At 39.2% G+C, this 27,162-nt stretch overlaps 3 protein-coding genes across 4 annotated transcripts; all 3 read right to left on the bottom strand.

Moving 5' to 3' along the window:
• Window positions 1-60: 60 nt before the first annotated feature.
• Window positions 61-3,188, bottom strand: LOC310995122 (phospholipase A2-like; the record flags this gene model as incomplete). The annotated part of the gene is made up of 4 exons (XM_083984050.1): window positions 3,061-3,188; window positions 2,025-2,158; window positions 522-668; window positions 61-83 (listed from the first exon to the last, which is right to left on the bottom strand). Exons 1-4 carry the CDS (start codon window positions 3,165-3,167, stop codon window positions 61-63), a joined length of 411 nt encoding a protein of 136 aa, XP_083840176.1. The 5' UTR covers window positions 3,168-3,188.
• A 5,696-nt stretch (window positions 3,189-8,884) lies between these two features.
• LOC310994467 (phospholipase A2-like) lies at window positions 8,885-9,710 on the bottom strand (the record flags this gene model as incomplete). Its single annotated transcript, XM_083983171.1, has 3 exons — window positions 9,577-9,710; window positions 9,212-9,345; window positions 8,885-9,003 (listed from the first exon to the last, which is right to left on the bottom strand). The coding sequence occupies exons 1-3, from the start codon at window positions 9,681-9,683 to the stop codon at window positions 8,885-8,887; spliced, it is 360 nt and encodes a 119-aa protein (XP_083839297.1). The 5' UTR covers window positions 9,684-9,710.
• Window positions 9,711-11,996: 2,286 nt separating this feature from the next.
• prkab1a (protein kinase, AMP-activated, beta 1 non-catalytic subunit, a) lies at window positions 11,997-21,846 on the bottom strand. Of its 2 annotated transcripts, none has more exons than XM_083984111.1 (9): window positions 21,757-21,846; window positions 19,461-19,637; window positions 19,178-19,347; window positions 18,872-18,965; window positions 16,702-16,816; window positions 16,278-16,411; window positions 15,788-15,856; window positions 14,244-14,527; window positions 11,997-13,626 (listed from the first exon to the last, which is right to left on the bottom strand). In XM_083984111.1, the coding sequence occupies exons 2-8, from the start codon at window positions 19,602-19,604 to the stop codon at window positions 14,450-14,452; spliced, it is 804 nt and encodes a 267-aa protein (XP_083840237.1). In that variant the 5' UTR covers window positions 19,605-19,637; window positions 21,757-21,846; the 3' UTR covers window positions 11,997-13,626; window positions 14,244-14,449. The 2 variants fall into 2 exon arrangements, with proteins under 2 accessions (XP_083840237.1, XP_083840238.1); XM_083984112.1 differs by having other exon boundaries at window positions 19,475-19,637; window positions 21,757-21,780.
• Between the last annotated feature and the right edge of the window lie 5,316 nt (window positions 21,847-27,162).

Raw genomic sequence — 27,162 nt, 5'->3', positions numbered from 1 at the left:
ATGTGTTTCATTTTTGATTATATGCAAATGTAGGTGACATTGAGTGTAGGACATGGAGTTTTACAGAAAGTATTGCAGTATATCTGAAGAAAAAACACAACATCAGATCACAGGTATGCTACAGATTTCATCCTGACAGCCCGACGTGAAAAAGATAGGGTGATAGTGCCCTCTGTTGGCAACTTGAGAAAAGATTATACCTTTTAATAACAAATCCATCAATAAACACCATGTTACAGTAGGTAAAATTAGGGATGGACATGTAATTTGGTTTATGGTGTTGATATATAGTTACAGTAAGTAGAACAACTTGGTAGCTGCATGTGGGGTGAATCATGGATGGTTTCAGGTCTGTAAAATTACATTATGAGAAACCTGTGACCTCATACAGAAATCATTATATTTTGGGTTTGACTGTACAGTAGGAGGTATAGCATTTATCTGAAAATAGCATTAACACATTAATGATGATTTCAATAAATAACAAAATAAATAAACAATAAATGAACAACACAAACTACCACTGCTGGAAACTGTTTGAGGGTTGCTTTCCCGGCACTGGTCGCTGGACATGTGCTCGTGTTCGGGGTTCCAGGGTGATTTGGCGAAACACTCGGCGGCCTTCCTGTCGCACTCGCAGATGAATTGCTCACATCCGTCGTTGTTAGCTGAAGGGAGTGGGAGCAGAGAGCAGTAATGATTACTAAAAATATAAAAGAGACTGAACAGTTTGTTCCTAAAACTTGAGAAGCATGTATCTGCAGACCCAGAGACTTGCACAGTCAGACCCCCGCACTTGTGGACCCGCACATTCAGACCCCTTGGTTTTTTGCTACAGCACCACCTGTTTTGTATGCTATTGCTAATAGATACAGATATGACAGATACAAAATATGGATGGCAGTAGGAACCTGAGTATCAAACGTGAATCACATTTTTCATTTAATGTCATACAAGTTTTTATCGAAAATGTATCTGACAGTGTCACGAAACGTTTGACCATAATACGTTTACAATTACTATGATAGTCTTATTATTATCTTATTTACGAGGACCAATAGATCCATGACGAGGGCGCGGGCTGCTAACTCCATCGGCTGACAAGACGTTGTGGTGCGTTCAAGGCAGCCCGTAACTCCTGTTTTTCCGACCTGTGAAGTCGTACCAGTTCGATCTGGTACGAGTTCACGGGTCGGAAGTTACGAGTGGCCGTTATAGTGACTTTCACAGGTAAAACAGGTCGGAAAAACACGAGTGGGTTGACTGAAACACTACAAAGTCGTAAGTCGTGACTTGAAGCTGTAATTTACGGTTTCAAAAGCCTGCCTGGAACGCAGCATTAGCCAAAACGACCGGATCGCTTACTTCTGCTTTAATGAAACCGAGATACTTTTAATACTGTGTGCTTAAATTAAACAGAAATAAAATTATATGTGTGTGGGGGCGAATGTGTTCATATATAAAATGCCATGCTTTTATGGAAACATTGGCTAACACTGTCAGATACATTTTCGACAAAAACTTTTATGACATTAAACGAACAATGTGTTTCACGTTCAATACTCATGTTCCTACTGCCATATTGTCCATATTTCGTATCTGTATCCATTAGCATACAAAACCAATAACCCATGCAATAGAACATTTAAAAGCATTTTATTTCATTATAGTCTTTTTTTTTTTTTTAAGTTTAAAAGTGTTCCAAGCTTCACAAACAATTAGATCTTGGCATTTTATTTGGATTTTGCCCTGTCAAAAAACCAAAGTGCAGGTCCAGACTGTGCAGTTGTAATTTTACAGTCAACCACTAGGTGGCATTAAGGGGTCTGAACATGCAGGTCCACAAGTGCAGGGGTCTGACTTTGCAGGTTTCCAGGTCTGCAGCAATATACTATTGTAAAACTTTGACAGTAACTAAAAATATAGTGAGAGAAAAGAGTGAAAAAGGATGCTGCAGCATTTCTGAACAAATTAACAAGTTTATGAGAAGTGAGCAACAAGAGTTTTAGTTGTGGTGTACTCACGGCCACAGGTGACATTCTTGCTCTTCTCGTCACAGCTGTAATCGTAGATCTTGGTGTAAGGGTTGTCAATGATGGGCCTGCACTCAGGATGCTGCTGAGCGTCACCATAACACTGGTCGTGCACTTGGCAGCACCTGCAGGTTTAACAAGACCAGTGGTGGACAGTAACAGAGTAAATTTACTTTGAGTAGGCTACTGTACTTAAGTACATATCCAGAGGATTTGTACTTTACTTGAGTATTAGATTTCTTTATTACTTTTCCTTGAATACATTTCCAAGACAAATATTTTTACTTTTACTCAAGTTAATTTCTAGGAAGGCTGAAAAGTACTCGTTACTTTCAGGTCTGCTCTTTTTTTTTTTTTTTTTTTTTCTAAAATACTATTGAACACAAGCTATTTGTCAAAGAAGGAAACCGCTCGGGGGGGCACGCCTAACTGCCAACCTCAAGATTGACAGCTGGACAATCCAACGCCGGACAGGACACCTGACGCTGCCACTAGGCCACACTGGACTGGTCACCGTTTCCCTCCCTCTCTCTGCTATCTCTGTTCTTCTATCTGTCAAATCTTGCATGGTCATGATAGTGCGTGGGAGGTGGCATGGGGACAAACTTGCGTCAGCCCCGTGCCTTGCCCTTATCTCCCGCTACATAGGCTGGCGTCGGCCAGACAGGAGGTAGATCTTTCAAAGAGTTAATTCTCAGAAACAAGAGTTAAAAGGTCCTTAAATACATTTAGAAAAAAATATAGTAATTCATTGATGTGAAAAATAATTACTTAAAGTACATTTAAAAGCATGTACTTTTGGATACTTAAGTACCTTTAAAAGCAAGTACTTTTTTTACTCTTACTTGAGTAGCATGTCGACTGAGCTACTTTTACTTGTAACGGAGTAAATTTTTGACCAGTAGTATTTGTACTCTTACTCAAGTACTGGGGTTGAGTACTCTGTCCGTCTCTGAACAAGACAAATATTTAAACACACTGTGGTTTTCAATGTCGTCTTTGAATTAAACGGCGTCTGAATCCTCACCTGTCCAGATCATCCACAGGCGTGCCAGAGCCTCCCGTTCCACAGAAGCAGCCGTAGTCAGCGTAGTCAAAAACAGGCCAGCTATCAGGCATCACACAGATGATCATGCTCCTAAACTGGTTGAGTGCCTTGTCCTCCAAGAGGTGGGCTGAAACACAACAAAAGCGGGGATCCTCAGAATTTGATGAACAAGATGCAGCTACTACTATACTACTATTAACAACCACTATGCAAGATGATGAACAGCTCTTGTCAAGTTGTCCTCACCGTCCACAGAGAGGCCAGCAACCAAGAGGATGAGAGTCTGGAAGGTATTCATCATGCGAATCACAACTTCGGTCGGAGTGTAATAGCTCTCACTCAGGCATGGTTACATACCAAGCTTCCAGCCCTGGGCCCTGCCCTGTCACCTGTTCCAGCGACACAGCCTTCGAGATAGGCACACGTGGGGTTACAAGTTGTGGGGAAGACTGATTCAACAATTTTTAAACAGGTTTACGTTGCTTTTGTTTTTTTTTTAAATCAAAATAATGGGCAGATCAAAACAAAAGGGCACTACCTGTATTTCAAGTTTAATTCTGCTAGCTGCCACAAGGGATATTTCACATTGAATTTGATATACTATATATGTATATATGTTGAATATGTGACAAGGTTTTGGTTGGCTGGCTCATTTGAGACACAAGAAAGATAACCCGGAGGAAATATACACCTGCTGCATATACCTCTTGCAGGAGCTATAAGAAAGCCATAATCCTGAGCTGAACACATTTCCCCCAACTTTTGATACATGTCAGTCAGTATGAAAGAATTTACACAATGGAAAATATAATATTTATGTTGGGACTCCAAAATGTGCAATTTACAGACCGATTCATGGCTTCCTGGCAATGGAATAGGCATTCACAGCTGCTATTGTAGGCTACTGTAAGTGTTTGGTCTTACAGTAGGTGTGGTGTGTGTGTTGTTCCTTTTAATTGCTGGTTGGGCTGTTTTTTGTAAATAGCTCTTTCATCTTTATTTATAGGTAACTGAGGCGTTTTTAACCCTCATACGGCCTTCGTTTGTACTAACACCCCGAGCCTTAGCGGGTCATATTGACCCTACTTTGTTTAACATAATAGCATGTAGCATAACATTATCACCACTTATGTGTCAACTTCACTCCAACTATTTAGAGCAAATTTTACATTTTTTTTTTTTTTTTTTTTAATGGGAACAGGCATATACAATGTATAAACCGACAATACACTGACCAATACACAAACAGACAGAAGACAAACACACAAAACACTACAACAACAACAACAACAACAACAAAAAAAGGATGTGAAACTACTAAAATTATATCAACAGTAACTACTTAGTATACCTTCATTCAAAAGTAAGTTTTTCCCATTTTTTGTTATGCATTTCTATCTTGTCTTGATTGGATGCGATAATTTAAAAAAAAAAAAAAAAAAAAATTTACATTTATTTTTGGAATCTTAACATCATAGACACCATTTGCATAAAATTATACCTAGTTCTGTAGTAAAAATAAGCAATAAGTAATTCAGAATTCTGAGTTTGAATATAAATTTATGATTTTTTGACAGTGGTAGGCTACAGCATATGACAAAGTTCAGTCAAAAACTACAGTATTTTGAATGGCAGCAAAAACAAACACCCCGAGCCTTCGCTGGTCATATTGGCCGGATTTTATTTGGCTGATATAAAGCAGGTAGCATAAAATGATCTCCAAATTCTGTGTTTCACCTTGTGTGTCAACTTTACTCCAACTAATTAGAACAAATTCTACATTTGTTTTTGGAGTATGTGACAGAATTTGCTTAAAATTATACCTATTTTTTGAGTGAAAATAAGCAGTTAGAATTATAGAGTTTGAATATAAATTGATGGATGGACCCAATTGTAGTTACAAATAAGACAGAGCAAAGTTTCAGTTTCAAAATCAAACAAACTATACAGTATATAATATATAAACACTTCAAACTCAAAATAGAACTGTAAATCATTGTGTGTGTGTCTGCTTGTGTGTGTGTAGCACATACTGTAAGAGAGAAACACGTCACGTTATGAAATGACAGGTATGAACCTGTAGCTTTGAATGTGTGTGCGGGTGAGGGTGTGTCTATGCTTGCATGCATGGGTGTGTGTGTGTGCATGTTTTTTTGTGTGTGTTGGTGTGTATGCGTGTTTGTGTGTGTTGCACATCAGATTGTTATGAAATGACATTTACACATGAAGGTGTGTGTGTTTGTGTGTGTTGGGGGGGTATGCCATGCTATGCCATGATCAGCAATATTTTATTTAATTACTTATTTTTTGAAAAGTTAGCCTATACGTAATGAAAAACAAACAGCCCACAAATTAAAAAAATTTAAATGTCGGGTTTAAAACGGGCTCGAGTTCATAATAACAGTTAATGTGTCGGGCCGGGCCGGGCTCGGACACAATGTGCATGGGTTCGTTATAGGGTCAGGCTTGATTTTTTGGGCCCGATCTAAGCTCCAGTTGGAGGGGAGTGGGGGGTGGTTGGTCTTGGTGTGAGTGAGAGCGTTGGTTTGGATGTGTTAAACCCACCAAGTCTTGGGCAGGTCATATACACCCATGTAGACCAAACCGCATGTCAAGGGCACCGAGTGTAGCCGATGTTAATCTGGCCCTCTGTGTTGTGTTTTGGTACGAACTGCCCCAGGTGGGGTTCGAACCCTAGTCTCCTGCACCGCAGGGCAACGATGCAAACTGTTTTGCTAAGAGATCAATGACCGCTTAGCAGTCAGGTTTGCATGTCTTTTATGGTTGGCTCCAGAGACAGAGCAGTCGGGAGCTTACCTATGTTCCCCAGGTCCTACATTCCCCAATCAGGGGATTTTCCCCCAAAAGGTCCTATGTTCCCCGGGCGCAAAACATACTGGGGAACACAGGAAACTTTTTCAGAAAAAGGGTCCTACAGTATGTTCCCCACTGTGGCCGGTCGATGGGCTCTCTCTACTTATCTGGACTCTCTCTATCTACAGTATCTGGCCTGTCTAGCCACTACCTGGTCTTTTTACTAAACTTAACCAAATAATTTCTTCATTGCCTAAAGGCAAGGTATAGAGGCTGATGCACACCTAAAAAGAATCTTAAAAAGACAGGTGCGTTGGAGCATGGGATTGGAGTCAACAAGGGAAAAAAGTGTCTCCCGCATACTGTCCAATTACTTGCAAAAAACTCCGCCTGAGCTGCCACTCCAGATCTTCTCAGCTGGTCAATATGATGTCTCCAGATGACTCCAGGGGTACTCTCCATAGGACAGAGGTCCCATCTGCTCTTTATCTTTAGCAGGTATCCATTTGCCATTGCGAGTAAAGTATCTCCAATGTCCAGTTCCCGAGTCATTCCTTGATCTTCACATTGTCTCATCTGTCTTTCCTGAACATTCCTTTGAAGGTTGGGTCTCAACAAATCCAACCAAGAGCATAAAGAACGTCCCAGAAAAAAACATAGCAGGGGTCTGGTTTGTGGTAGAGTGGACTGCATTGTGATATGTAAACAAGAAGTTGGTGAGCTTGTGATGTGATGTGTTCATTCGCCATTGCTCGTAGTCCATTTTTCAAACTCTGCACAAACCTCTCAGCAAACCATTTGTAGAAGGGTAAATTGGGGCTGAGGTAATATGCCTAATCCCATTGTACTTGAGAAAACTTGCAAACTCTGGCCCGTTGTTGCTAACTACTGTAGCTTCTCTGGGACCCCAATTCTGGAAAACAGCTCTCTCAGCACCTGAATGGTATGGCCTGATGTGGTGGAGCTGCCAAAATGTTGAAATATCCCTTTAACCCATGCCACGCCACCAGGCATTGTCCTTTCACCTTTATAGGTTTTAAGGATTTTCCTTGTGTGACACAGCTTCACATGTGTTAACTGTCTAGAATATGCCAAACCTGTGCCCAGTTCCATAATGATGATCTTGCCATTCACTTGAGGCTTAAGCCTCGGGGATCATCGGGTAACTCATCACCGACATTGTAGATCTCCAAACTGGCATGACTGACATGTCCAGAAGCTGGACGTGTCCTCCTAGCAGCCATGGTCGTCATGCAAGTCGATCAAAGCTTTCAGACAAAACCAAGATCACACATAAAAACCATTATGTTTTGATTGTAGTTTAAATCAGTTTTACATATCGGAGGACTACCATATTGACACACAAGAGAGTGAATTTGAGAGTGTCTATTATCATAATCTGTAAAAAAAAAAAAAAAAAAAAAACATTTTGACAAGTTTTCGTGTCAAAGGTCACCAACGTTCGGGAATGCAAGGACAAGAAAACTCGTCAAAGGTCACGAAAGAGTTAATGATCCTTGTCGCCACTGTTGTGTTTTCTGCTTTTTTTAATCAACACAATAAATGGGTCGGCAGATACATTTTTCTTTTTATCACTTTTTACTTGAGCTTCTCTTAGCATACAACTGGAACAGGATATGACAGGACGAGGACATCATTACTCATTTAAGTATAGCTACAACAAAATAAAATATTTGCTGCTCAATAGAAATAAAGTGGGGGAAAAAGGTAACATTTCATAAACATCTAATTTTAACAACTTTTGGAGTGTTTGCCTGAGATACACCTCAAGTTTCATAACCTGAAGGAGCACAGCTTCTCTCACTTATTCAGTGGGAGCATCATTTGCCTCTTTGTTATCGGCTGAGGCTCTGGAATAAGACAGGCAACTCCACAGAACATCCTCTCTTAATGGGCCAGAGAAACAGCTTCTTTGCGAATGTCATCTCATAATTTTGAGAAACGCACTTTGCCTGAATCTTCATCCTGAGCGATGTCCAGATCCACTTCCTGGTTATATTGAACAACACAACATACATAGCCTACAGCGCTTTAATTGTGAGATTGAATTCAGTTTTTTTTCAGGATATTGCTGATATTTAAAGGGATAGTTCAATATTTTGGCAAATTCGCCTATTGGGGGTTTGGTGAATTTGTGTATGTTTGCTAGGGTGTGCTAATATTGTTGTTGTTTTAAGTGGATAATAGCTGCAGAGAAAATTAAACCAGATATAGTATTGACAGCACACTGCAAAAAGTTGGGTACTGCATGTGTGTTCTGCAGATTGTAAATCTACATATTTCTGCATTTATCAGACAGGAACATGTATCTGTTGATATTGTCATGCTTTAAAATAATAAAAACTTCAAGTGTAAAGTATATTTAAAAAAAATATATTTAAAAAAAATCCCCATTCATACCCACACAAAAAGTCAAACACAATAAATAACAAAAACATGGATATACAAAAAAGATACAAAAATGGAGGAAAATACATTTTTGTAAATATACCTTTATTATTTGGTTATATGCAAATGTAGGAGACTGGACATGGAGTTTTACAGAAAGTATAGCAGGACATCTAAAGAAAAAACACAACATCAGATCACAGATGCTACAGATTTCATCCTGACAGCCAGACATGAAAAAGGTAGACAATACTGCCCTCTGTTGGCAACTTGAGGAAAGACTATACCCTTGAATAACCAACCATCAGTAAACATTATGTAAGGTAAATGAGAGACAGGTTCATGGTGTTAATATAAAGTATAAAGTAAAGCAACTTTGCAGCACCATGTGGCATGAATCCTGGGTGTTTCAGAATTTCAAATTACAGTATGAGAAACTTGTGGCCTCAGACAGAAATCATTACATTTTGGGTTTGACTGTACAGTAGGTATAAGGTTTATGTGAAAAAAGCTTAACATCATAATGATTTTCAATAAATTAACAAAACAAAAGACTGTTAAAAACTGTTTGCAGGTGTCTTTATTGACACTGGTCGCTGGGCAGGTGCTCGTGTTCGGGGTTCCAGTGTGACTTGGCGAAACACTCGGCGGCCTTCCTGTCGCAATCGCAGATGAACTGCTCACATTCGTTGTTGTTTGCTGAAGGGAGTGGGAGCAGAGAGCAGTAATGATTACTAAAAATATAAAAGAGACTGGGAACAGTCTGTTCCTGTTTGTTCCTAAAAGTTTGACAATAACTTAAAATATAGTGAGAGAAAAGAGTGAAAAAGGATGCTGCAGCATTTCTGAACAAATTAACAAATTTATGAGAAGTGAGCAGCAAGAGTTTTAGTTGTGGTGTACTCACGGCCACAGGTGACCTTCTTGTTCTGATCATCACAGTCGTAATCGTAGTACTCGGTGTAAGGGTTGTCAATGATGGGCCAGCACTCAGGATGCTGCAGAGCGTCGCTGTAACACTGGTCGTGCACTTGGCAGCACCTGCAGGTTTAACAAGACATTAAACACACCGACGTTTTTAATGTCGTCTTTGAATTAAACATAATAATAATAATAATAATAATAATAATAATAATAATAATAATAATAATAATAATAATAATAATAATAATAATAATAATAAATTTTATTTGTAATGCACTTTACATTTAAGCAATCTCAAAGTGCTAATTTAAGCAATCTCAAAGTGCTAAACGGCGTCTGAATCCTCACCTGTCCAGATCATCCACAGGCGTGCCAGAGCCTCCCTTTCCACAGAAGCAGCCGTAGTCAGCGTAGTCAAAAACAGGCCAGCTGTCAGGCATCACGCAGAGGATCATTCTCCTAAACTGGGTGAGTGCCTTGTCGTCCAAAGGGTGGGCTGAAACACAACAGAAGGGGGGGACACTCAGAATCTGATGAAGGAGATGCAGCTACTTGTATTAACAACCATAACGCGAGATGATGAACAGCTCTTGTCAAGTTGTACTCACCGCTCACAGAGAGGCCAGCGACCAAGAGGATGAGAGTCTGGAAGGTATTCATCATGTGAGTCACAACTTCAGTCAGAGTGTAATAGCTCTCACTCTAAGATCAGGCACAGTTTATATACCAAGCATCCAGCCCTGAGCCCTGCCCTGTCAGCTGTTCCAACGGCACAGTGTCGCACGCCTCATCATGCACGGGATCTGATATACAGACTAGCATGTGTAAAAGTCTATCAAAACTCCCACACTGTGAACTTTCCTCAACCCTGTCTTGTTGTCAAATATGTTTAATGTTCTTTCTAGAGAGACTTCAAGATAGGCACATGTGGGATTCACAGAATATAGCGACAGGGTAAAAAGTCATGTTTAAGACTCATTCCCTTAACAGGTTCACTTTTTGTGGTTTTGTTTTGTTCAAGATGGGGTAGAAATATACATATGCTCTTGGTTTGAGACTCAAATAATGTAAGAACAATACACTTAATTGAAAAACAAATAAGTAGGCCTACTGTAGTATAATAACATAAATTTACAATCAAATAGAATTTTGTAAAAGTCAAATTTAACAATTCAGAGGGTTTTGCTGAGATACACTTTAAACACAAGCTGCAAGTTTTGTTCCCTGAGGGAGCACAACTTCTCCAATTAATGAAAAAAAATAAAAAATAAAAAATCATATGCCTATTTGTAACCGGATGAGGCTGTGGAACAATACAGGCAAGACCACGTGGCTGACTCCACAGAGCATCTGCCATGGGCCAGAATAACAGGTTCTTGTGAATATCACTCAAGCTGAACCGCCTGAATCTACACCCTGAACACAGTGCACACCACAACAAGAACATGTCCTGCTCACTTCTCGTAAACTTCATAATTTGTTAAGCAATGCTGCAGTAACATTCCTTTTACTCTTTTCTCTCACTATACGTATATACACAGTATATATACACACGATTAAAATAATTATAATTATTTGTGTGTGTGTCTGTGTTTCTGTCTGTATTTGTGGGGTACTTGTGGTGTTACTTTTATGAATGAAAAGTGCCATATAAATACAATTTGATTTGAATTACAGTAGTGGACCAAGCCTGGTGTGAGATACTGTACGTGCTGTGTCGTCTTTCTGGCTCCATCCTCTTGATCACAGGTCAACCCCTGGTCAGATATTTGCAACCTGTGTGTTGTGTCACTGTGCTTGACACATCATAAATGACTTGTGTATAGTCCCTTGTAATAAGTGTAGCAATATCAGATATCAGAGAAACCTCATAATTGCTGAATGCCACTTGTTGCAAACATTGTAAAGGCATCATTATTTTGTGACACACCAAAAGGAAGTGATAGATTCACTCTGTGTGTTATGTCACTGGAACGGTGCATGGGAAAGGTACATGTAACTAGATAACTGGCATGCTGAAAGAAAATCGCGCCGAGTCAAGCTGTAAGATAAAATGTACTGTATACACTATGTAATTATGTAACAACCTTGTGCCTATAATAGACAAAAAAAATAAACATGAGACTAAATTTAACCTGCAATTAGGCTTTTCCACCATATGCAAGGAGACATGGAAACTCCCAGACGTCCATTTCAACCCTATACAAAGATCAGTCCAAGGTTGAGAGCAAAGGTCACAGAGGTACAGGAGAAGTGAAGGAGAATCTTTCTCTTTTTTTGTCTGCCTTCATCTTTATTTTGACCGTCCTTTTGTATTTTTTTTTTGTCAAGTGCTGTGTGTTGCAAAGACAAGATGTTTTAATACATACAAATAATTAACATAATCAAAATCCTTCATTTAAAAGGTGCTAGTCTGAAATTTAGTTGTTTTTTAACTACTTTTTTGGGGCTTTTCAGGCCTTTACTGAATATGACCGTAGAGAGAGAGAGAATGTGGAGACAGATAGAGGGGGAATGATATGCAGCAAAGAGCCAGGGGAAGAATCGAACCAGGGCAAAGACAATAGCCTGTATATGGGACGCCTGCTATAACCACTGAGCTACACAAGGACCTGAGTTCTTCTTTTCATTTGGGTAATTATTTGACATTATAGTATATTATAGTTTGTCATAAAAAACACCAGTACAGAATAAAGTGCTTTGTTTCAATTGAGGCTGATAAAACACAAACATACACAGAAAAAAAAAACCAACAACCTTCAAGTGAATGTGTTCAACTTAAATTTTAATACAAATATTTCTGAAAATGGAAAATGTATACACACCAGCATGGTTCAAAGGCTCAATTGTGTTTTTAATGATACTGCAATGTATTGAAATATTCAGCATGTCATTACCATGTTAGTGTTGAAACAATATACCTGAAGTAACACAAACAGAGGAGAACATGAGTGAGGAGTGTCAGCCTCTACCGGGCCGCGATCAACATCATGGTCTCGATTGTTTCTAGTAATTAAACCCAGATAACAGATTGAAATGATATGTTGATGGTTCAAGTTCAAGTCATTCTTTTAACTCAGTCCAGTCAAATAGACTTCACAAAGTATACAGTACACAGACCATTAGCAGGTTTACTGTAACAGACCTCTTCAGTAACACTTCCAGTCTTATTACATAATCCTGTGACTGGCCCCTTTGACACTGCTGTGGCTCTAAAAGCAAATGTTGGTCATGTGTCTTTCACCTACTGTTGCCACTGAAATATTTTCTTCTGTTCAGTCTTTCTAATTTCATTCAGTTCATTTGAAGCTTCGGCATTACTGCCAAGATTGGTAAATGTTCCATGGCACAGGCTAATAATGCTTTGTTGTCTAAGCCAGCAGGATTCAAACTTCATCTATATGGTGAGTCTTCATTTATGGAAATAATTTACACTGTATAAAAGAAGGAAAATTATGAGGACACTTGTTCAATGGTACTAAACCTATGTGGAGTGTGAGGCGCATTATTTTTCTGATGCATTGTTGTGCTATAAGTGTTCATATACTACAAAAAAATAAATGTTTATTATCTTAGTGCAAATCTAATAGTTGGTTAGACCAAATGAATGTATTATATGGTTTTGGTCTTGACTACATGGTCTTTAGTCTTTGACTGGAATGGTAATGACCACAGCACTGCAGCTACAACTCTTTACAACAAAACAAACAGCATCAATCAAAATAGAAAAAACAAATGAATACACAAATAATAGAAAAATATCTACTGTGTGCTCTGTGACGATACTAAATAAAATACAACTCATAAATACAACTATTTCAAGATAAACAGGCAAAAGAGAACAGTGGAAAACTACTGCAGTGCATTTTTGTTTCCTTGTTTGACTTTCACATTCACGTTCTTGATTGTACCACTGCTGTCTTCACCGTGGGAAGGACGACAGCAACCTCACGTATCGGAGGTCTTTCAGTTCAATTTCTTCTCATTCCATTTATGTCTGCTTTGATTACAGCCATGTCATCGCGCCCTACCTCGTTATTAATGCCTCTCTATGCCTACTAAAAGCAAAGTTACTGTTGTTGAAAACTACAGAGGTCAGTCAGGGAACAATTAAAGGCAGATCATGAAGGATTGTAGTAGCTGCAGGGTGTCGATCATCCTCAGCAGGTGTGTACAACAACCAGGCATACAGTGAGTGTACAAGATATACTGTAATCTCAGAGCTGTGCGTTCAGCTCAGCTAAAGTAATGTCATTGTTTAACCGACCTCTAGACACTTGTCTAACTTTGTCATCTCATTTTATATTATATAGTTTATTCTTTTGTTTTCATGGCATTCCTATCAAAAATCTTTAATTTTACTCAAAACAAAAGTCTAATTTAGAAATGTAACTTTGTCTTTTTTTTTAAAGGGATAGTTCAACATTTTGGCAAATTGGCCCATTGCCATAATCCCTATAGTCATAGCAGTAGGTTCGTTACCTTTATTTGTCGGTGTAAGCTATTTTTAGAACGGAGGAGCGGAGCGGCAGGCTGTTCAGAGCTACACTATGGAGGCTAATGGAATTTCTTGGTTTCCCTCATCAAACTCATCAAATACAAAATCCCAAAACTCCAAAACGCTTGTGGACAAGTTGTGGACAGTTGTTTTAGAGGTAAATTCATGCAAAACCGCTGATGCGCGTTGCGTTCAGGGACAGTTTTTCAGCAAGCAGACTCTGTATTTACCTCGAAAACGGCTCCGTTTCGTAACGTTCCATTATTATCTCATAGCGTGGTGATTGTGCAGGTCACAACTTGTCCACGAAAGCGTTTTGGAGTTTTGGGATTTTGTATTTGATGAGTTTGATGAGGGAAACCAAGAAATTCCATTAGCCTCCATAGTGTAGCTCTGAACAGCCTGCCGCTCCGCTCCTCCGTTCTAAAAATAGCTTACACCGACAAATAAAGGTAACGAACCTACTGCTATGACTATAGCGATTATGGCAATGGGCCAATTTGCCAAAATGTTGAACTATCCCTTTAATATATGTTTAATCTCTCTCCTCCACCTCATTCTGCTACTGCTTCTTTAAGACAGGAATGTGAATAGGACAGGTGAAAAGCATGACTGATATGAGCCTGGATTCACCTGGTCTCTCTGCTTCATGGAAAATCAGGTGAAGCTCATATTTTGTACACTCAGTGTACGGTGAACACACTGGGATAAGAGAGTCTCCAATCAGATAGGCTTATATAACAAGGTGGTGACGTACTTCTTCTTGTAGCGATGTGTCGCGCTGAGCACCATCACCCCATCCTGTGATGGAAGAAAAAATAACATGAAGGAAAAATTCACTTTTTATAGACAGTGGAATGAATTATTGTAACTTGGATGCACAGTGCAAACAGTCATAGCATGTGTACCATTACCATATCACAGAGATCAGTAGGAAGGCCAGCGACTAATCTAGAAGACCTGCTCCACTGATTAATCCCCATCAACAGTCAGATATTATATTCTGGTCCTACTTTTACAGAGATATTCATTTGTTGTGGAATAACAGCCTGTTTTGTTTGTTTTTACCTTTCCATAGATAAATAAATAGATAAAATATTCACCAGACCCATGTTTGGTATCTTTTTTCTTTTTCAGCGCAACTTCACCTTAATGATCTGACAATTATTTTTTCACTTTAACCTACTTTATTAACATATTGTCACCATAAATACACAGAAATCAGCTGATCTGACCACTTTTTGTCTGTTTTGTAAAATGAAAAAAAAAAAAAAAAGAATATATTGAGAGAGAAAAAATCAGACACCTGCCCATCTCATCCCACTTTTATGCTTTACATATTTTTGTAAAATCAAATTAATTAACACTATCGTATCTCCGGTTTCTAATGGTCTATCAACATCAAACAAAAACCAGGAGAAAGTATCAAATCTGCACTTTCCAGTGAAGTTGACAGCAGCGCTCCAGGTGACCTATTTTTTGTTAGGGCGCTTTATAAACTTATAAACACGTAATCTGATCATCCTAGACCCTGGAGCGTTGAGCTTGTTGTGTACTGTGTAATGACAATAAGGGCATGGAATTGAACCATGCATGTTAAATAAGCCATTTCCAAGCTGCTGCTCTGCCTTTCATAAGATATCTGAATCATTTAACTATGATCAGTCAAATCACTTAGTCAGTTAGCCATTTGTTGTTTTAAGTACATTACATGGAAGGGCATGGGCAGGGCCCAATACAAACTAGTGGGTTTGTATAATTTGCCACTGCTGCTAGTATTTGTATCTTGCCATGCATGTCGTGTTTGTTTTTCCTGTCAAAGTGTTGAAGTCATCTGTCCTTCAGCTCCTCTAATGGTAGCTTCTTATCGTTGTTGCCATTCCATAGATAGAATCAACGGCTACACGTGAGCTTGGTAACAGTCGCAACAGCCCACACTTCCAAGTAAAAATGCCAACAGTTCTGGTAATTTCAAGTGTCACTGAGAACATTTCCCCACAGTTCGGCAGCTGAAAAACACTTATTTATATATGGGGTGACACAGTCAACTTCAGACCTTACCTTAATTGAAAGAGCATAGAGGTGGTTGAGCATGACGTGGTTGGGTTCTGGGAGTAATGCAGGGTCACACTGAGAAAAGGATTACAAAAAGAAACAGAGAAAAAACAAGTGAAAAACTGTTGTAACAGATTTTATTTATTGATTTATTTTTTCCATCTTTCTGCTTTAAAGATCTTTTTCCTGTGTTTTAATTGCATTATTAGCTTTTAAGATTCATTGCTTGCCTCATTCTATCGATGTGTTTCATTAGTTATAGTATAACATTGTTATTCATTATGTTAAATCTAATGCTAATTCATAGTGGTTAGTTAGATTAATGACCACAGTGTTGCCTTTTCAATATCCCTGCAATATTCCGACTATGTTTTAATTTAAAGGAAAAACAGCTAAAATATACAAGAGAGAGAAATAATGAGCAAGACATTCAGTGTTTCAACATAGCTAACTGTGTGTGAAACGGGCCTGATTTAATTGGATCACAGTTACTTACAGATATCCCAGTGTCTTTGTTGAGGATGACCTGAAGCAAGTGTGGCGGGAGTATGGGTGGAGATTTAAACTTTTCTTCCTGTTTTGGAATGTAAGCGTCCTGATGATAGGGTCCAGGAGGTGAGCTGGAGAGATCTGATGGAGGAAGGGAGGGGATGCAGGTTATGACTAAGCCATCATCAAACATTTCCTCAGAAGCTGGACTCACAATGTTACACATCATTTCAGTTTAAAATTGCACTATGTATTTTTCTGAATAAATTGTCATGGTTCATATTGTAGGATGTTTGCTGATGACACAGTTGTCCAAATATTAGAATACATGATACACTACAATACACTTCCTTGTTTGTTCTCTGCATCAGGGAATCTTACTAGAGCACAGCAGCATGAAAAGTCTCACCCAACACCTGGTCAGCACTCACCTGACATGTCAGAGCATTTCTGTGAGTCCACCATTAGAGCGTCAAAAACCTCAAAGTCGGTTTTCTTCACCTGGATGATGTTGTTGACTGTGCCCAGTTGGCTGGTCACCACCGGCTACAGAGAAACAGGGTGTGTGGTTAATTATTGTCAGATTTGTGAGATTATATTGTCTTTCCTTAAAGGACAATTCCAGGCGAATTCAACTCGGGGGTGTATTTTCCTATCATTTTAGGTCTAAAAGAAGGAATCTGAAGATTTTCAGTTTAATTGCTCCTGTTTAGCGGTAGTTGCGTCTGTCCCTGCGTCGCCACGGCAGCAATGAATGGGAGTGGATGTAAGTTCCGCTGTTTAGGCTGTTAACAGCCCTCAAAGCCGCAATTTTTTTCCACAGACAGCGTCAGATGGCGACTCAAACATGCATCGAGAAGTTTATTTACTTCAAGCAAGCCGACATGTTTGTAAAACTAGATTTAATTCAAAGTCTCCCGGAGTCTCGCGCGAGCCCGAAGTTGCAGTGCGCGGTGTGTTCAGGCGCAGTGGGAGCTACCGTTTGTGTCATAAACACAGGAATATCAACTCTTTACTTGCTTGAAGTGTACATTTTTTTCCACAGACAGCGTCAGGTGGCTACTCAAACATGCGCCGAAAAGTTTTTTTTACTTGAAGCAAGTAAAGAGTTGATATTCCTGTGTTTATGACACAAACGGTAGCTTTTCCCACTGCGCCTGAACACACCAAGCACGGCAACTGGGTCTCGCGCGAGACTCCGGGAGACTTTGAATTAGATCTAGTTTTACAAACATGTCGCTTGCTTGAAGTAAATAAACTTCTCGGTGCATGTTTGAGTAGCCATCTGACGCTGTCTGTGGGAAAAATTGCGGCTTTGAGGGATGTAAACAGCCTAAACAGCGGAACTTACATCCACTCCCATTCATTGCTGCCGTGGCGACGCGCGGACGACGCAACTACCGCTAAACAGGAGCGATTAAACTGAAAATCTTCAGATTCCTTCTTTTAGACCTAAAATGATAGGAAAATACACCCCCGAGTTGAATTCGCCTGGAATTGTCCTTTAAGAGACATTATCGTATAAAGATTATTAATTGCAGCCAAAATTTCAAAACTCATTACATACAGTTGCAATTCCAGTATATAATACTGGTGAGCATAAAACGTACAATAGCATGAAACCATTACAATTCAATATGTCATGACAACACTGGTCCAGTGGTTTTTATGGGCAAAGCAAAGTGATACTAGCTTTATTAAAGAGGACCTATTATTTTTATTCATGGTGTCGTCTAAAATTGGTTTATATGCTTCAATGTGCTGAAAAGACATTATTTTCTCACATTAATTTTTACGCCTCATATTGTGCTCCATCCACCCTCTGTCTGACATGCTCCATCAGCAACGCATGCTAACTGGAAAATGAATTGAGTCATTACATTGTGGATAATTTCAAAATGTACTGTGCTAACTAGGTATATAATATAAATATTGACATTAAAGCATTTATATGTTTGCTTCATGTTATTGTGATCAGGTCACAGGCAAAGTGATGAGGGGTCCACGGTGATAATGATCTGCGGTTTGTTTGATTGTGAACAACAGAAAAAATGTCGCAAAAATAGAGCATCCAGTTGTGCGTGGTTTCTGACGCAGCCCTTTTCAAAGTGCTGGGCTCACGATAATGTTTGGAGCAGTGCAAGGAACCAAGGAATTTCTTTCCTCCAGACAAAGAATACCGTTTCTTTGCAACATAAAGCCACAAAACTTAATAACACCCCATTCTAAGTAATGTGTGAGTAACTTTGTGTAGCTCCAAGGGAGGTACTGGCATCAATACTTGTAAGAACTTTCATGCAAGAGAAAAAAAAAACGAGTTTTGAAAGTGTTTCTCACTTTGAGACTTGGGACTCTATACCACATACTGTAACACACTGTAAGAAAGAAAAAGCTCACAAAGAAAAATAGGTCCTCCTTTATAGATGCTGATGATAATAATCACAGGATGTTGTAGAGGAAACTCCCTGATAGAATAGACCTCTACATGTACTGTTGGCCAAAATTACAGCTGAAAAAAAACCCCTCTAGTTGGATGGTGATTGATGAAAGCCGTATCAGGGGGCATACCAATGAATACATTAGAGGATAATAACTGCTGACCTCAGCTGGATCGTGGGTCCACTGGCCGTCCACATAAAACTTGTACTGATGCTCCCCCTCAGGCAGATCCACAATGGCCACAAAGGTGTTTTGACTTTGATAGATGAAAAGAGAAAGCATTTGCAACACAGGTGAGTTGACACAGTAACTTAAAATCCTCAACCTCATTAATAACCTGTATGTCCTCTAAGTTCTGTTTGTCAATCAAAAAAAAAACTGACTTGTTCCATTAATTCATAACAATTAGACAATTAGAAATAGCAAATTATACATGATGAGGCAGGAAATTTAAAGACACATTCTCACCTTCTGATGAGGGGGATCTTGTTGGCCCAGTTGTTGAAGGACCCAGAGAGGTAGACCTCCTTGCCATCTCCAGTCCAACGAAATACTGTTGGCCGGTCTAGAGTTGGCGCTTTGTCATCTGCTTCTAAGTCTTGCTGCCATGCTAGGAACTCCTCTTTCTCTAAAGGAGCCTGAAATATCAATTAAAAAAAACAAACAGATTTGTTGATTTACAGCATGTGAGGAGTGGGGTTTTGAAAAGAGTCAGCAGACGGTGTGCCTCTGAGACAGCAGCATGTCCTACTTTCATATCTTCACCATGGAACATATCTGCATCTTCGGGGCTGTCCATCAGGATCTTGGGCCTCTCTCCCTCCTTGATACCTCGGCTGTCCCTCCGCTTCTCGCCATGGCCCATGGCAGCCCTCTCGCTGCTTGTGTTCCCCATGGCTTCGTCTTCTTGTAGGCCAACTCAACGTCACTGTGAGGAGAGAGAGAAGAACAGAGAAGACTTTTCTCAAATAAGGTTAATGACCAGTACTGGACTACTGGTAACAAGACTTGCCTTACCAGACCCCATCAGGCGAATGAGGGATATTTACTTGCACCTTAAGGCACTGAGGCCCCTGTCTGGAGTGAAGGAGGCAGCAGAATAAACTAACCGACAAGCAGATCATAAATTACAAACAGATGTGGGCCACAATGGTGTGGAAAGTTTGGAGGGAGCTTTACGCCCCTTCAGAGGGATATTATGCCTGTAATACTGTTTTCATCTAACAGCTGGAGCGATCTGTTCTTTGCACAGTATGGCTGTACAAACAAAACTGTATAATCATTACAGAATCCCTGCAGATGGGAACTGAGTAGCACAGGGCAGTGTTACTCACCACATCACCAGAGCACCTGCAATGTTAGTGCAGGTGCATGACATGTGAGTATAACTTATTATGTTAGGCTTATACTAAACCTAGCATACCACTTCTTTTAATATGATTCCTTCTCTTTTCAAAAGAGCTAGTGTTGTGGGGTCCACAAAGTTTTTGATAAACTATAATCAATATAGTATGGGAAAATACATTTCTTTACAAATCCATCAAAATCAACATAAACTGGCTTCTTTTTTTCAGCTGTTAAAGCTGTGTGATATTAATATAGAACAGACTCTAGAAATCTGTCTGCACTACCAGCTGCTTTAGTTAGCAATGATAACATGACCTTGACAAAAGAAAGGCAGACATGGCATTTATTGTAATGGATTACCTATTTCAAGGACATTTCTCAGTGCAAATTACAGTAAGTTGCATTCCAGTGTGAAATCAAATGAATCTTGATAGTACCTGTACCAGAGGTGACAATGAAATATTTAAGCCAAGATGTTTAAACTAGAAAACATATTGGGTTTTTTGTTGTTTGTTTTTTCATTAAACATTGGACTTTTCTTCTTCTATCATCAGCTACGGTAAACGTCATTACATCATAATCAAGGTTAGATAAACAACACACACAAGGTTTGTGTGTCCAGCGTTGGGGAGGAGTGAACTACATAGTTTAACTAAAAGATGCATTTTCCGACAGCTTGCTGGTAGATCATCTACATTTCTATGTGCTGTATTTTACCATTCCTTCTCCCTTTTTCATCCCGACCCTCTTTCAAGTAGGCTATGTCCATGCATTTATCAAGCAGCCCACACACGTCCTTATTATAATGATCTTTTCACTTAGGCTAATCTAATATGGTAGTTTTTTGTCTGTCTATTTTTTAGTTTATGTAAGACCCATGGAAACATTTATAGTGACGTATTTGCACACAAATTTGTTGTACACTCTTATTCCATGTTCACTGTTCATTTAATCTTTCTTATTTCCACAACAGTTTGAACTTTTGATGAAGAGAGAAAAAAACAGATGATATTAGTCACTAACTTCTCAGTGCCCGACGAGACAAGATTTTAATTTTAGCTGCTTTTCCATGGTTTTGCTCCATCTGTATTATGACTTGTTTTGTCCACTGTATCACCTTATCAAGATGTTTAGGGGAGGGGGTCGGGAGCAACGTTTCCACCGCTGGCTCTGTTACTCTGACGACGCCTGACAGCATAACACTATAAAATGGATACGATATTAGACACTGTGTAGCTATATATTACAGTAGCTTATACATACTGTATAGTGCAACAGTGACGTGGTACCAGGGGAGATTTTCAACTTGAACAAACATGAAATGATGCTGTCATTAGCCACCCCACCGTGAGGGCTAACGGACATTAGCTTATCTTAAAACCTGACTGCAAGAGAAAAAAAACACATTAACTGACTACAATGGGACTGTAGCTTGATTCGCCTTAAATGGTCCGACGGAAGGACATTTAGTTTGGGCCAGTAAGTGCGTAACGACAAGACGCACCGTTATATGAATGGTGTAGTAAAGCTCGCGGTAGTTAGCAGCTAGCACGAGTGTGTTGTGTTGTTTAGCCCTGGCTAAAGCTTCTGCAGCCCAAACAGTGCTACTGGTGGATACACGGAGGTGACACCAGATACAGTATAACAGCACGGCCTGTAAATACAGACCCACGTTTAGTTTTCCTTTTTTTTTTATTTACCTGAGCTGTGTTTAGCGTCGTAGCTGTCGGCGTTAACTCGTCACAACCATTTCATCAAGGCAGAAAACATAACATCAACACCAAACAAACCCGCCCCCGTGTTATGCGCATGCGCAACAGATTAAAATCAACCCCATTAAAAACAACGGTAGCCTATAATCCTGGATTTTTTCCCCCCCCTCACCAAAGGCGCATCATCATATAAACTGTAGAGTAGGCCTATTACTTCTACAATTACGTTTTTTGATTCTATCGCAAATGCGTAATGAGAGATGTAATTCCATGTACTAAACACTAGATGGAAGCGTGCATCTAGTGCAGTGGCAATGTAGCTACAGCAGGAAAATGCTGCGCACTCTTGCTGTGATGAGATCATGCAGTCCAGAGTGTCCCTCTCAATATATCAGACATCTCAACCTAATTCTTGGCCTGCACCAAACATTATCACTTGTGATCAATTGCCACTTAATAATTGGTGTGCCAGCTGCTGCTGTCAATATACAGCCAGTGTGATTAGTCATTGGTGGGAAAATGTGATGTGTGATAAATAATATAAATTGAGGCTATTTTCCAATAGGTTTACCAATGAATCATACAAATGAGCCATAATAATAATAATGCTAGGCCTTTGGAATTATCAGTGTTAATTAGTTACACCAGTGCTGTTCTAGATTAAAATGTTGTCATATTGTTAATGTTCTTATTTTGTATAATTTATCATTTTTTGGTGGGATGTTACTAATTTATTTTTTGCCATCAGCATTGTCTCCCTTAGCTGCTCTGATGCCAGTAAGATAGGGCTAATTGTTCCTATCTCTCTCACCCCATGGGGCACAGTTCAGTCTGTTCCAGTCACTTCTGTTAGTGGAGTCATGTAGAGCTGCAGGAATAACTGAAAGTGTCTTTTCATCTTTATTTTGTCCTCTCACCACCACTCCCATGACTACACCAGTTTTCTTTTGCTCCAACTTTGACACAGATTTCAAATACATAATGAGGTGTTCACCCCCCCAAACAGCACACTGGGAGCAGCAGCACTGGATTCTTTGGCACATAATAAGGAGCTTAGTGAAAAAAAACTGTGTCCAGCAGAGATTGTGTGAAATGAAGGTGGGTTAGATTTAAATGGGACATTTTAAAACAGAACTTACTGTACATTTCATAAGGGTCTATTATCTAAGACATCACATGCATATACACAGGCCCAAATTATAGGCATGGTCACAGTTGATTGCAGTACACAGATGTCAGTTCACAGCGGGTGTTCAATTACAGACATTAATCTTTCCCTACACAACCTTTTTACCTTGTTATTACCACCCAATATCATTGGTTTGTTCTTTCTTCTTATTCTTATTTGGCAGAATAGGCTATAGAGTTTAGAAATATGAAAACCATAAGACTCAGGCATTTATGTGCATGTTTTTGTGCGGGTAAAGTACAAGAAATATCCGTGCCACACATCACATTCATGAAAGCACTTCAATATTTTATTAAATGAGCTTTTAGAAGGAAAAAAAAAGGAAACAAGAGCCCATGTATGTTAGACAACTGTCCTGGAACCAGACTGCTGTAATTGGCTCACGTCAGCTGAGGAGACTGAGTGGGCTCCAGGAAGAAGTTGGCCTGGCTGCTGGAGGTGGGATGTGATGTTTTTCTTTTTTCTTTTTTTTTTTTACTTGCATGCGGAGGTGGATCTAAAAATGGACTGGAGGGATAGAGTTGGATGGTATGGCATGTTGTTAGTCTTGATGTGTTGTATATCAGTTGGCAATGGCAGAACAAGACAGAAATGGAAGCAGGTGAACGTGCAAACTGGATCATTTAAGTTCCACTTATTGCAATTTATTCAGTGTGATTAGAGTCTCTGCTTATTTGTTGTTAATTGTCTGACAGTATGCCTATACACCACTCCATATCCATTATATATAATTGAGGCACAAAGAGAGATTTGTCATCATTTATTTAAATGTGTATAAATCTAAACTGCAGACACTGACTTAACATCCTTTGAGAGATGTTATGTCTTTCTAAGATTTAAAACCTGAATGTCAGCTTGAATTGATTTTCCCTTTATAGCCAAAAAAAGAAAAAAAGCTGAAGCTCAGACAGGGAGAGCTTTCACAGACAGACACTGTTGGCTCACAAACCTGCTGATGAACTCCGTGATGTTACTGATGTGCTGACATTTTACTGTGGCTCCGTCCTGGCGCTGCTTCCCCCGAGCCATGACCACACTGCCACTCTTATTCACCATTACTCATCCCCCACTGAGTGAAGCCATCTCACAGCAGCAGCTAGCCACTCTATAACACCTCAGCCAGCAGCTCTGGCCCCGATACACTCTCCGTAGGACAAGCCAGATAACCTTTACACTGAGCTACTCGTGGGGAGGCAATGACTCACAAAATTCACACTCCCACTTGTTGCCGTGACACTCTTACAAGCTCACATCTGTGAATGCACTTGTGTGATTATTCCTTTGTCAAACATTGAATGTAGGCTACTATATACATTTAACATGTTTTTTTTTAAAGTGGTCTATAAATAAAACAGTTTCATGAAGCAACATTTCAATTAGTAAAACACTGTGCATTTGTTTGAGGTCTATGCAGTAGGTTTCTATAGGCAGTACATATTTATGATGGCTGATGACTGCTATTTTTTCTGACTATGAAAAGTATTGAGCACTGACAGCACTATCCTTCTAAAAAAAATTCCAAACCTGTCTCTTTATGCGACATTTTACACACCTTAATGGAAAGTTTGATTTGGTAATCAACCTTACATCTTGTCACAATTCATTATGGTCTACTAAAAGTTTAATGGCTTTGTTGAATCAACGTTTTCACTGTGACATCATTTAGGTCATTTTTGGATCACTGAACTTAGTTCAAAATTTTGAATTATGAACTATGAACTGCTCATTTCAAAATTTGTGAACTGAACTTTGAACTAGTTCATGTAGAAAGTGAACTTTTATTTCCCAACATGGCAGATAGCAGACAGCTGCCCTCCTCAACCAGAGTAAATCTTACATTGTGTTGCTTTGAGTGTTTTTGAAGAGTTCCCTACAGAAAAAAATATACTTTGTTCCTGAGGTTTATTTGAAGTGGTAAAAATATCTCACCACACTAGCAGACTTGTTCATTTGTAGGCTATGTAAGAGTGGCATATGATACACCCCTTAAGATGGTAATATGTTCTTCATGTTTGTATATGGTAGCCTATCAATCAGATTGTAAATTGTTGTTCTTTTTTTATGAAAGCAAAGGTAGCAAATTGGGGTAGCAACGGAAAAAGGAACTGCTGGTATATTTGTCTGCCCTTTGCTGCTATTGTGCTGCTCATACCCAAAAGACAGATAAGTTGTTTATACCCACACTGGCAAGTACTCAGTTTCAGTCCTGTAAAGTGCACCAGCCCTTTGACTGGAAAAGAACTTGCTCATAAGCTGAACATTTCAGATGGCATATAAGGGCTTGGACCAATCTTTCTCATTAGCCTGATAATTTGTGAGGCTATTTGGGTGGGATAACCTCAGACTAATTCAGAGCTCAAAATTCACATTTGAGTCAGCATTTAATGTGGCAATTAGCCTGTTCACGACCATCATCATCGAATCTGTTATGAAACAGTTACATAATATCCTCATCTAAACGATTTCTCTCCCACACACGCTGTCTCATTCTTTGTGTCCTTTTATCTCTGTTTCCTGTTTAGTCTCTCTCTCTTTGCTTGCTTTTTTTAATTCATTTTTTTTTACAATATGTGTCTCTTGTTCATTCTTACTGTGTGACCTTCAGTTTAACATTTGGGGAGATGCTACTGCTGCACTCCTCCTTCGTTTTCTGACAGTTAAAAAAAAGAAAGGAAGCTTCAGGGCAGCAGAGGGTTCATAGATACACTCTGACTACAGCGGGTCTGTTTTCCTTCTCTATTTTCACCAGTATTGCTCTTTTACTGTGACAGTCCTTCGAGGCAAACTATGGTTTATAACACAGTTTCTGTCCACCCGTCTCTCCGGCAATCCCCTTAGTGAGACGGCAATCTTCTGATAATCTGTGATAATGAGAGACAGTCTTTTTCATGTCAGTAGCTGCCAGGTGAAAGGTCCAGTGGCTACAACACTTTGAGAAACAGGGTTTTCTCCTACTCTAGAGCTACACTCAGCTCTGATCTGCTCCACCATCGGCTCTCATTACTCTCTCTGTGCTAAGATCCTCTTGACATTGGTATGTTTGAGATGGTAAGGGTGAGATTTTCAGGTAAAGCCCTTCACACCCTGTGGAATGTGTAATCTGTGCATGAAACCACTCACATCATGCCATGTTCCCTGCTCCTCCCATCTGGAATATAATGTGCAGGGGGCTATCAAGCTGAGGAAGCTGATAAATTGATGATTTTTTATTGGATAGTTCTACTCTTGCTACACCACATTTACATTTTTCCGTGGCACATGTGGAGATTATGATGACAAGTATGGCAGATTTATTATTGGTTATAGCTAACTGGAATAAACTACAGCTCACAGCAAATTACTGTAGAACCTTGTCTCTTTTCACACCAAAATTACCTTGTGCGTGTTTTTATGTTTTAATAAATAGCAGCATTTACATCAAAGTTATTTTGCATATGAATCCTGATTGTACGCTTTCCAACTGCCAACAGAAAGCCTGATGTTTTTGTTTCACAACAGAAAGAATCTCACATAGGACATGATGGCTATAGCTAAGCAAAAAGGTTCAAGTTGCACCACTGGAAAAAAAAAAAAGTTTGCATGTCCATTTGCTAATTAGCCTATAAAAATGTAATGAAATGTTATTTGTTCCAACAAACCAAAATCGTTGAATGCTTTGAATGTTTGTATTTTCAAACACTGCTTTCCTTTCACGTTAAAAAAGGAAGTTGAAATGAGGAGTCATGACTAAGCTATTTAGCCACACACACTAGTGTTTGTATTATGTAGCCTACATGCACAGTTAAATCCTTTCCACAAAGACCAACTTTTATGCTTAATATTGTGCTTTTGATTTTGAAATTGTTAAAATTAAATGATGTTATTGATTTTATCTTGTGCAAATGAATGATTTGATACAAATGTGTCATTGAATTGACCAAAGAATAAGAAAATGTTGTGATTTGCTATTGTCAAATTGTGAAATTGCCTTGGCTGGAATAAATAAAAAGAAAAAAAAATCAATTTGATTGGTATCCAGTTTAACACATTTGGAATTTGTAAAGATACATATTTGGTAGGCCATTTGTACCTAAAAGACAAAAACTCTCAAAAAATTCTCAAGAAGGAGAGTAGATGCCATGCGTTTATTTCAGCACTGTGACAAATCCCTCAGACTATCAACATTCACATCATAACCATACTTTATTCACTAAAAGGACCTGGCA

Source organism: Trachurus trachurus, assembly GCF_905171665.1.
Source record: "Trachurus trachurus genome assembly, chromosome: 12".
NCBI classification, from domain to species: Eukaryota; Metazoa; Chordata; class Actinopteri; order Carangiformes; family Carangidae; genus Trachurus; species Trachurus trachurus.
This window is presented reverse-complemented; position numbering and strand designations above follow the sequence as displayed.